Raw genomic sequence first — 11,826 nt, 5'->3', positions numbered from 1 at the left:
CCGTCTCCAGGCAACGGGAAAAACAGAGGCCAGCTAAGAGCGCCTGCGCGGCCGTCGGTGGAGGGAGGGTGCGCGGTAGGGAAAGCTAAGTCCTGGGGTTTCCACTGAGCAGGAGCTGTCCCCGAGAGCCTCAGGTACGCGGAAGGGCGGGAAGACATGGGGTCAGCACCTCGACCTCCCAAGGGCCCGACAGACTGAAGAGCGAGGGCTTGTCCCCAAAGCGGAGTCTCCAGTAGAGGCTTCCGGGCTGAGCCCTCCAGGACAGAATGCGACTTGGCGTTCCGGATCTAAACCCCGCGGCGGCCAGATCAGGTGGTCCCCTCCTCTCAGATTACAGAGCTGCCGTCTGTGCCGCGGGGACTCCTTGGGTGAGGGTTTGCCAGCCAGGCACCTGCTGCAGGCCCTGAGCTGCAGCAGCTGTGCTCTTTAGGGTCAAGCATTGCTCCAGCAGGAGGGAAGCCCCGAGAGCTCTTTGTACCAGTCACTTAGAAATGGGCTGCAGTTTTCTCACCTATAAAATGATGGGACTAGACTCGGGGTCCTTAGGTCCCTAAATTCGAGTCCTGTAACTCTGAGAGAACCCCTCAGTTTACGGGTGAAGAAACTGGAGCCAGCGAGGGGAAGCTGCTTGTCCTGTGTCACAGGCCTAAACACTTTCAATCCAATAGCTCTTTCCACCTGCTACAGAGTATGCTGTGTATGGCAGAGGCTGGTACTGATACAAAGGAAAGCCAGGTGACAGGAACACCTGTATCACATTACTTTTTCTATCCTCAGGACCTAATAAGCACCCACAAGACATAATAAGTGTTCACCAAATGCTTATTGAATGAAAGCTCTGGCAGACCCAGCACCACTGTCCCTAAGAAGTCTAAGGGAAAATGTGGGTAGGACAAACGTAGAAATAATTTACTTTAGCAGCCGAGGTGAACCTCAGACAAACTCCTCACAAATGTCTGGTTTAAATCTCCCCTAGGCTTCAGTCCACGCCCTGAATGGCTGGTCTCCAGTTGGCACTGCCTCTGCCTGTGGGCATTATGCTCCCACATAATAAAACGGAAGCTCCAGAGCTCCACTCAGCTAAGCAAGACCCCTCTGAAAAAGGTGACTCTTCCAAGCGGTCCTCTATGGGGCACCCGAGGAACAATTTCCAGCAGAAGCTTTTGAGCAACCAAGAGCTGACGCTGGATAATCTCTACACTCACCCCAAATGGAACACCTGTACGAAAGCCCGGAGCTACTCCTATCCCCGCTGTGCTGGAATCAGCCAGCAAGATTCAAGAAGCAATCCCCAGGGCCAAGCAAAGTATTTGTTTTACTCACCAGGCCCTCAGTCCCAGTATCCCAAAGCAAATAACCAGGAATTCATCCCCTTTACAAAGAAGCGAGTTGGGGTGGACCGGGCATACCCACTGAAACCTGTGTTTCATCGGAAGCCCCATAGTACAGGTGAGGCTGGCACTGATGGAGACCAGAATGTCTCTCCAAGACCCCCTGAGCCAAGAAAGTTTTCATACAGTAGCTTTGGTTCAAGGAACTGGGTGAATTCATCTGTGGTTGGTACAGTTGCTGCCAGTCAGGAGGACAGGGTCATGGCAAACCCCAACAGGATGGAGTGGATGCAGATCCAAAGACTAGAAGCTGCAGGGGAGAGTTTAGAGGAGGAAATCCGCAAAAAAGAGACTCTTCTGAGGGAAAAGCTGAAGAAGACAGAGGAGGAACTCAGAAGGATCCAGAAGGAAAAAGAACAGGCTGAGGAAAATGAAAAAAGAGAGCTACAGAGAATGGTACTCCCCGGGAGAAGAGTTAAAAGCAATGGCAATACCACATACAGACCTATCTTCTCCCCAGAATTAATGTCTGAGGAGGTCTTCAGTAGAGACACAGGAGAGGATGAAACTTGGGGACAGTCTCAAGAAAGTTCTAGTCCATTCCAGTTCTCTGATTATGGAATTCAGAAGCTCAAAAGGGAAAGACTGGTGGCAAGCAATAACAACATCCAAGACCGAGTCTCAGGGCGATTGAAGGAGACGTTTTCTCAAGCTTCAGAAGCTCCCCTCGGTGCTTTGCAGAGGTCCACCAGCAATTCTAGCTCGTCTAGGGCACCACACTCCTTGGGCTCCAGCTGTTCCACTGAAGAGCCAGAACTGAGCGAGTGCAGCCACTGTGGCCGAAAGTTTCTCTTGCTCAGGCTGGAGAAACACTCCAACATCTGCCGCAGAATGCAGACTTCCAAGAGGAAAGTGTTTGATTCCTCCAGGGCCCGGGCCAAGGGCACAGAACTAGAGCAGTACTTGAACTGGAAGGGACCAGCCTCAGTCAAGGTAACAAGGGCCTTATGGATTTGCCTTGAGTGGGGATCATTTTAAGAGCCTGTTATATCCTCATCCATTTTCTTTAAAAAAATTTCATGTGGGGGCTTCCCTGGTGGCACAGTGGTTGAGAGTCCGCCTGCCAATGCAGGGGACACGGGTTTGTGCCCCGGTCCGGGAAGATCCCACGTGCCATGGAGCGGCTGGGCCCATGAGCCATGGCCGCTGAGCCTGTGCGTCCAGAGCCTGTGCTCCGCAACGGGAGAGGCCACAACAGTGAGAGGCCCGCGTACTGCACACACACAAAAAATTTCATGTGTCATATGGAGAGAAAGTGAGAATTAACATTTGATTTATTGATTACTACTGTGTGCCAGTCACAGTGATGGGAGCTTTTCATATGATCCTCACCACAACCCTGTGAAGATTTCACTATCTTTTATCAGTTCAAAAATCAAGTGTCAGAGAGGTTAACTTGCTTGAGATCACAGTCTTAAATGACAGTCAGCATATAAATCTGGGTCAGAATGACTCCAAAAATCTAGACTTAAAAAATATATGTCCTTTTGATTATAAAAGTAATAAACACTTACTTTAGAAAATTTAAGAGAATGAAAAATATAAAGAAAAATATTATGAAACATTTCACTACCCTGAGAGAATTCTTCGCTCTCTGCAATATATTCTGCCACCTCCCAAGATTAGGACTTGCTACCACTCCTATAACTGTATCTATTTTTTCAAGATTGGCTAATTTTGATATACCTTCTTAGTAAATACATGAAACACAATTGTTTGGAATTCTTTTTCTCCCCATTTAGAGCATAAACACCTTAAAGTTAGAGGACTTTATTTTATTTTTTAAATAATTTTTATTGGGGTATAGTTGATTTACAATGTTTTGTTAGTTTCAGGCGTACAGCAAAGTGAATCAGTTATACATATATATATATATATATATATATATATATATATATATATACACTCTTTTTTAGATTCTTTTCCCATATAGGTCATGACAAAATATTGAGTCGAGTTCCCTGTGCTATACAGTAGGTCCTTGTTATCTATTTTTTTTTAATTTTTATTTTTTAAAACTTACTTTTGGCTGCATTGGGTCCTCATTGCTGTGCACGGGCTTTCTCTAGTTGCGGCGAACAGGGTCTACTCTTCGTTGCGGTGTGTGGGCTTCTGATTGCAGTGGCTTCTCTTGTTGTGGAGCACGGGCTCTAGGCACGCGGGCTTTAGTAGTTGTGGCATGTGGGCTCAGTAGTTGTGGCTCGTGGGCTCTAGAGCACAGGCTCAGTGGTTGTGGTGCATGGGCTTAGCTGTTCCGTGGCATGTGGGATCTTCCTGGAGCAGGACCTGAACCCGTGTCCCCTGCATTGGCAGGAGAATTCTTAACCACTGCACCACCAGGGAAGTCCAGTTATCTATTTTATTTTATATACAGTAGTGTATATACCTCAATCCCAATATCCCGATTTATTCCCCCCGCCCCGGCATTCCCTCCTGGCAACCGCAGATCGGTTCCCTACGTGTGTGACTCTATTTCTGTTCTGGAAACAAGCTCATTTGTACCTTTTTTTTTCTTTTCTTTTTTTTGGTTGAACCATATACCATTCTAAGTGCTCTAGATTACATATACTATCTCACATAATTTCCCAACAATACTACTGCTATCCCATTTTAGATATGAGACAAGAAGTTAAGTAACATGCCTAAGATGACACACACATATATATATATATTTTTTTTTTCTGTCATAATATTGACATTCAGTCCAGTAATCCTCCACTGTAACAGCTCCTTTACTTTGCAGTGAAAATTGATTTGTATATTTTTTGCCTCTGAGTCCTTGTGGGATTTTTTTTTAATTCAAACAAAGTCACAAAAATTATAATCAACCTCATCAGTTCACTCAGTCCCATGTAATTAATTAATTTTTTCATCTTGATCTTTTGTTAGCACTTTTATGAATTCATCACTTTTCCATTAGAGTTCTGAAAATGCTTATTCATTCAGTTCAGCAGTATAGTCAGTTACCAGCAACCTGTACTTGTCCGAGTCTTTTCCATGAATTCCTTGAAGATGAAACCCTTTTATAGGAACATTTTTGCAAAAGCATTGGAGTACACCCAGAACTCTCTGTAAATGACAAAAGACTTAAAAATGACCACGGTTAAAGATTTGATGAAAGTTCCTAATAATGCAGTTGACAAGGAAATTTAGTTATTTCTGAGATATACATATTAAATAACTAGAATTATGACTTACAACATTATACCAGAACATATAAGATTTTTAGAAATTTCATGTAATGTCTGAAACATTTATATTAACATATTTCCATACAAATAACCCAAAGAAAGTTTAGTATTAGTTGTTTTTTCGTTTGTTTGTTTATACTGCAGGTTCTTATTAGTCATCAGTTTTATACACATCAGTGTATACATGTCAATCCCAATCACCCAATTCAGCTTCCACATAAAAGTGATATCATATGATATTTGTCTTTCTCTGTCTGACTTACTTCACTCAGTATGACAATCTCCAGGTCCATCCATGTTGCTGCAAATGGCATTATTTCATTCATTTTTATAGCTGAGTAATATTCCATTGTGTATACGTACCACATCTTCTTTATCCACTCCTCTGCTGATGTACATTTAGGTTGCTTCCATGTCTTGGCTACTGTAAATAGTGCTGCTATGAACATTGGAGTGCATGTATCTTTTTGAATTATGATTTTCTCCAGATACATGCTCAGAAGTGGAATTGCTGGATTAGAGGATTTCGTCTTTGGTGAACATTCCTAGCTGCAGAAAAATGTTGTAAAAAGTGACTTTGAGACACTTCCATACATTTGGGGGAACTTCATAGGCACATTTGGACAGTCAGAGCTGGAGAAGGTTGTCTGGTGAAGCTTCTACCACCTTGTCAAGGTTATAACACTGGGGTTGTAAATGAGTGTTTCTCAAAGTGTGGCATGCTGACATGCATTTTTTATTTCAGTAATTGTAATGTGTATTAGAAAAGTAAAACATAGTAAGCCCTTGATTTCTAGGAATCATGCATTTAAAGAAAAATAGTAAGGGGGATGAAGTGAAAGTGGTATGCAAATGATCAAAATGTGCGAAAGCCTAGACCACATGATCTCAAAGCCCCGTCCAGCTCTGAGTCTCGTAAACTATGAGTGTTATTCTATTTTCATTTCCTTCCAACCCTCCCACTGCCACGCTAGCACCTCTTGTCCGTTAGCACTTTACAGTTTATGTGTGTATTTGCGGGGCCTTTAAAAACTCATGTTTATGTGGTGGCTGTTAAGAGAAGTCTTTTGCAGTTAGTTATTTTTTTCAGTACGATATGGGAGATCACTATAAGAAAGTCTTTTCCATGTTTAGCGACGATTTCCCTGAAATCCGGTTTCCAACGAGAAGTCAACATTTTGCCCTTGCAGATAATGATACGATCATCAGTTCCTGTTCTTTCTTTCTGGTCAACCCAATAATCCACTGGGGTATTCTCTGTCCCACTATAGTGGTTTATTTCTGGCCAGAACCTAAAAGAATCTTGTGTTTCTTAAATTCCAAAATACAGTAGCAATAAAGCAAAAAAAAAAAAAAAAAAAAAAAAAAGGGGTTTCTGAGATCAGATGCCCTAGTTTTGTGGAAACTTGTTTGAGGAAATATGTTGCATTGAGGACATCAAGGCAGAAAGGATCTGGATTGAGATGGACTCCTCTCCTTGGACTGTCCCAAGTTTTATTCCAAAGCTTTGTGCCTTTGTAAGCTGAGTGGTTTGTGTCTCTCTGTTATTCCTTCAGTGTACTTGCAAGAACAGGTGATTTTTCTTTTATCCTTTAATATTCACATAACTTCCAGCAGACTCATACTCTTGTCTCTCTACTAGACCTTATGTATTTGAGCATAGAGACTATATCTTTGTGCTTTGTAATTAATAGGTGTTAATTGAATAAACTTCAATACAATGAAGAATTAAAGTATAAGTATGATATAGTTGAGAAACTTTCCCCTAATTCAATTCTAAAGATTCCTAGATACCATCTCTAACACTCTGATTCTCTTGCCTTTTCTGTTTCAGTAAGTTTCCTGATGGGATCCTTCCTTTTCCTTTGATAACATCTTTCCTATATTCATCACCAAGCAGCTCCTTGCTTGCTTTCTTCTTTTGTAAAAAATTAATTTTATTTTCATCTAAGTAGTATTTGAATACATTTTAAAAATCATGTAGTACTAAGTGACCTATAATGCAGATCAACAGTATTTTGCCTCATCCCTCTCTGGCCCCTCATCTAGCTCCCACAGGCAGTTCTGATAGATGACTCTTCTGGTATGCATTTCCGTATTTCTAAATAATATACTTATTTGCCTGATTTATCAATTTTGCACATTATTTGTTGACCTCTTATGGACACTCTGGGTTCATATCCCCTCTCCTCCCACTTTTCTCCTTCCCTTATCCTTCCATTGTAGTGAAATCACAGTTTTGGGTTAAACCAGTAGTCAGCCATTTATGTGATAATAACCATATAAATTTTGTTCACTGCTGAGTAAACAGATTCTGCCCCTGCCCACATGCACCCAGAGTTAATAATTGACCATGTTTTAATTTGCTTGGTTTCCTACATACCTAACTATTTCGTTTCCCCTGAATGATCTGCCCAGTATCAGACACCTGTTAATGTTTTTCTATCAGTTTGACTTTTTTAAAATTCTGGAACCTCCATCCCACCATTCTTTTTCTTCCTGCTCCAGTCCAGACTGGTTCTTCTCCAGGCCTGGTACAGACCTGTTGTTTGGAACTTCTCTCTGCTTCTCTCCTGTTTCCAGCATCCTGTGTCTTCCTTTTTCTTGCTTTACTCCTTGCTTTGCTGAAGCTTTATTAAGAAAGGTGCCTGGGAGGCATACTTTTTGTCTTGGGATGAATTAAAGTATCTATATAATAGCTTTATTTTTGATTGATGAATTGGCCAGGTAGAGAATTCTAGCTGGAAAATTATCTTCTGTTAGAACTTTTATGGCATTTTCCCACTAGCTTTTAGCATCCAATGTTACTGTTGAGAAATCTTGTACCATTTTGATTTCTGCTCCATTATATGAAACCTATAGCTTTTTTTCTTTTTCTTAAAGCTTATAGGATTCTCTCTTTATTCTGAAATTCTACAATGGTTGTGTTGGATAGTGGGTAGGCCATTTCAATCTCAAGGGTAGTGATATTTATTTCTAGGAATGTTTGTCTTCTTTAATAATTTCCTCCTTGTGCTTTCTGTTTTTGGAACTCCTATTAGTCAGTGTTGGACTTTCTAGATTGACTTCGTAATTTTCTGAGCTTTTCTACTTTCCGTCTTGATCCTTTTTCCCATTCTGCGTAACTTTTCTGACATTATTTTACAACAGCTCTTTTTATTTTTAGCTATTGCAGTATTTATTTATAATAGTTCTTTCTGGTTCTCTCTCATTCCTTTTTCATAGTATTTATATTCTTGTTTCATAGATAAAATCTCTTCTAACACTCCTTTGTTGATATTGTGATATTTTGTAAAAAAATTTCTTCTGCTACCTGCCTTGTTGCTACTCCTGAGCGTGTATGCATGTGTGTTCCTGTACTTGTTTGGTCTCTTCCTTGTTAGAGCTCTCCTGACTGTCCATTCATATTTAAGCTTAAGTGGGGCTTGTTGACTGAGGGCTTTCATATTAGGGTTGTCGAACAGTGAGCCTTTTAATTGGGGGTCCCTAAGAATCAGCAACTCAACTTTTCTCTCAACTGCTTGGTGCATCCAGAGAACTCTTGCCTCCTATGAGGGTGCCTGTGTCTGGTACTTTGTACACTTGCCCTTAATCTCCATTTTCAGCCCCTAGATTAACTCCGTTCTCTACTGTGCCTGGATGTCCTAAGTCTGAAACCGGTCTGGTTCAATTTCTCCAGAGAGGGTGCTGGAAGTGTTGGACACTTGGATGTGCAAGGTGGAGAGGAGCCCTGGGAGCCAACCTGTTCTCCGCCCTGTACCTCCCCCTTCCCACTACCTGTATTTCCAAGCACTGAGCCTCTCAGGGGTTCTGCTGGGAAATACGGCATGCCTCTTAGTACTATCCTATCCGCCTTTGCAGCCCCTTAGTTTAAGTTAGGGGTCCCCAGACTTTTTGGCACCGGGGGCGGGTTTCGTGGAAGACAGGTTTTCCATGGATGGGGCAGGGAGGCGGATGGTTCAGGCGGTGATGCGAGCGATGGGGGAGAGGCAGATGCAGCTTCGCTTATTCGCCTGCCCGCCCGCCGCTCACCTCCTCCTGTGCGGCCCGGTTCCTAACAGGCGGCGGACCAGAACCAGTCCGCAGCCCCGGGGGCGCTGGGGACCCCTGGTTTAAGTGCCTCCACTCTGGCAAGTCAGTTGTCATTGTTGCTTCTTTCCTGTTCTCTTTGACCTTAATTTCCTTGCTGTCATTCTAACGGAGACTCAGGAAGGGGATGAGATAGACAGCAAGTCAAATGATCGCTCTTCCTTCAACTTAACAGGCTGAACCTCCTTGGAAGAGCAACTGGAAACAGAAGCACGAGTCTTTCATCCGTACCCTCCGTCAGGCTCGAGAGGTCCAGCAGGTAATCGCCAAAGGTGGCAACCCCTCCGACCTGCCTCCCATCCTGCCTGCAGAAAATCCAGACTATATTCAGTGTCCTCACTGTAGCCGCCACTTTGCTCCCAAGGTGGCAGAGTGGCACATTCCTAAGTGTAAGACCATCAAGAACCGCCCTCCACCTCCAAGGAAGCACTGCAGTTGAGCAGACAACAGTGGAAACCTCCAGAAGGCTCTGCTTCTCTTCAGGAGTAAATGGGAGTAGAATAATTTGATGCAGAGAAAAAAAGAACTAAAACTTTTACATCTCCCAGGTCTGCCTGCAGAGCTGAAATCGGTGGAGAGAGAGACCCATTGCTAAGCAGCAGGAGGCAACAGGAAGCCTCAGCTTCCCACTAAATCACCGTCTCCGGCGGGTGTGCCTCATGTTATTGCCCTAAGAACTGATGGGTGAGGACACGTAAGAGTAGCGGGTAGGCTACATTAAAGCTCTCTTCTTGCAAAGCCTGATTGTGGTTTGTGCTAGTTAAGCGCCTGCATTTTGCTGTGCCTTCTTGCTGCTGCCTCTACATGTATGTCTATGGCTTCTGTTAACTCCTCTTGTTCTTGCAAGAAGTTGGCTCGTTGGTATCAGAGGATCATGGTATCTTATAAAAAATACAGTCTTGCCGTAAGGCAAATGACCTCCCCGATACACGGTTCTGGCCAAAAGTCAATACAAGTATGGAAGGTTCGGGCGCCAGTATGTCCTACACCCTCCCCGTGTTGTACTGTGTAATAAAGGGAACCTCATCTTTACGTACAATACTTTACAGGGTAGGGATGGGGGAAAGAAAGCACACTATGTCTCTGTAGTTGTTCCTTCCTAATGGATTTCATATGTCAAAAAAAAAAAAAAAAAAAAAAGGAAGGAAGGAACTTCAGTTTCAGCTATTGCTAACACTCTGCTTTCAAATCAGGTTGGTTTAACTTTTAAAATGAAGCAGCAAAATGTACCATCAAAGCAACCTGGGACATTCTGGTGTCACATGTCCCTGCTGATCACATCACAGTAAACTTCTATTCTAGAAAGTAAACTTTGAAGGAAAAGATACCAGCTCTAAAATGTTCTCTGGGCAGAATCATGCCTACCGCAAGTAACCTTCATAATTAGGCCTTCAATAAATGGGTTTGGGGAATTTAAAATTAAACAAATGATAAAATGAGTGAGTCTTAGACTTGTCAAATGCGAGAAGTGATAAGGTAATGTCTGATGGGGGAGATATCAGTTCAGGTAGGATGAAGCTAACACAACAGATCTGAAATACTAGTAAGATTACTGTCCTGAGAGTATCATTCAAATTGTTAGTTTAAAACACTGGAGAAAAATCACCTAACCTGACCTGGGCAAAGGGGACTGTGCAGACCACAAAACCACATTTACTAAACTACAGATGGCCACTCTTGTTCCATTTCCTCTGCAGCTTCTGCCGAGTGGCTGGGCTAACAGATCAGACCAATTTGATATGCAAGTTTAAGGCTTTAGCTGTGAAGCTGCTAGACACCAGGCTAAAAATAAATCATGTTTAAAAAACAAAGCGTATATTGCTTTATGCTCTTCCTAACTGTTACAAAGAAAGAGAGGTATCACATAATAGGGCTTTTGGGTTGGTCATTTAAAGAAAACTCACAGAGAGACTGGATATTTAACCCAATATATACATCGTCCAGTCAAGTTTAATGAGGGACCCACTTTAACTTTCACACTTGATGGTAAAAGCAATAGGTGACTAGAATGAGTGGTGGCCAAGGTCACACAGTGGTAGCCTGTGGACTGCTCTGCCCCACAGGTATGTTTTATTTGACTGACAGAGTATTAAAAATATAATCTGACATTAAAAAATTGGGCTATGGAGCATCTTTTGAAAAACTGGAAGTTCTGGAAACCCTGGGCCTGCAACCCTATATAGCACCAACGGAGTGGGGTTTAGAATCAGTTGCTCCTTCCAGACGGGGTGGAGCACGCAGATCACCACAGCCCCGCCCGGCGTGCTTCACTTATTTGCCTTGTCTGCCTGGTCTGGAACCCCTGGATGACATTATAAAGGTCACAGACCAGGGGCCTCCAGGGAGAACAAATGTGTGTGTGTGGGGAGTGCTTTCTTATGCTGCTAGAGGAACAAACAATAGTCAGTGCCATAGCGTTCCCTTTGATCTCAACAGGTTTAGGCCTTTGATTATATCAGGAATATCTATTAGTCTTTTAAATTTACCTTGATCGGATCTTTGGGAAGAAGAACCTTTTTCTATCTACGTCTCTTCCTAGATAGCAGAGGATGACAGAGGATAAATAAATGCTGCTTGTTAATGTCCATGTGTTATACTACTTTATCCAAGAACCTTTAGTGCAATTAGATGCTATAAATTTTAAAGTTCAAAAGGTTAAGCAATGAGAAAAAATCTTACAGTGCAACTCACTTCGTTGAAAAGTATATGCAGTGTATTGAACGCAGCACAGCACCTTTGGCTAACATTTGCTTTAGGTCATCAGTTTGTCACTTTTCACAACTACACAGAAGGTAGCAGAGATGTGATGTAGTGTTTTTCTCCCTAGTGTTCGTTAATTCTGTGAGGTTTAGTGATCAGCATGTTTATTTCCATAGTTAATCACTGAAGCAATAAATGATTTTTTTGCTTTGTGGCAAGAAGGAACTTGTTTCGTAGTCCTGACTACAGCCCACTCTGCCCTGACACTATCATGAATAATATTTCTTTGGAGGCCCAAGGATGCTCATTTGAAATAATTCATTTACAATACATCCTCGCACCAGAGTTGTTCTATTATGAATGTTTCCAAATATAAGGCAAAATCAAATGAAATGTGAGTTAAGTCTGCTCTTGCTCTAAACTTTAGTGAAATGTTCAGCCAAGACAAGTTACAA

The 11,826-nt window shown here is 42.5% G+C and overlaps 1 protein-coding gene across 3 annotated transcripts in view; it reads left to right on the top strand.

The window, feature by feature from the left end:
- Positions 1-9,409, top strand: part of ZC2HC1C (zinc finger C2HC-type containing 1C) — a 65,019-nt gene extending 55,610 nt beyond the window's left edge. For 2 of the 3 annotated variants that reach the window (XM_067028068.1, XM_067028069.1), the window contains exons 2-3: positions 977-2,324; positions 8,847-9,409. In XM_067028068.1, the coding sequence (XP_066884169.1) occupies positions 996-2,324; positions 8,847-9,110 (1,593 nt within the window). In that variant the 5' untranslated portion in view covers positions 977-995 and the 3' untranslated portion in view covers positions 9,111-9,409. Of the gene's footprint in view, positions 1-72; positions 135-976; positions 2,325-8,846 lie in introns of those variants that run through there. The other variant, XM_059055863.2, reaches the window with a different exon arrangement.
- Positions 9,410-11,826: the final 2,417 nt, after the last annotated feature.

This window comes from Kogia breviceps, chromosome 3 (genome assembly GCF_026419965.1).
Source record: "Kogia breviceps isolate mKogBre1 chromosome 3, mKogBre1 haplotype 1, whole genome shotgun sequence".
Classification (NCBI taxonomy): domain Eukaryota; kingdom Metazoa; phylum Chordata; class Mammalia; order Artiodactyla; family Physeteridae; genus Kogia; species Kogia breviceps.
This window is presented reverse-complemented; position numbering and strand designations above follow the sequence as displayed.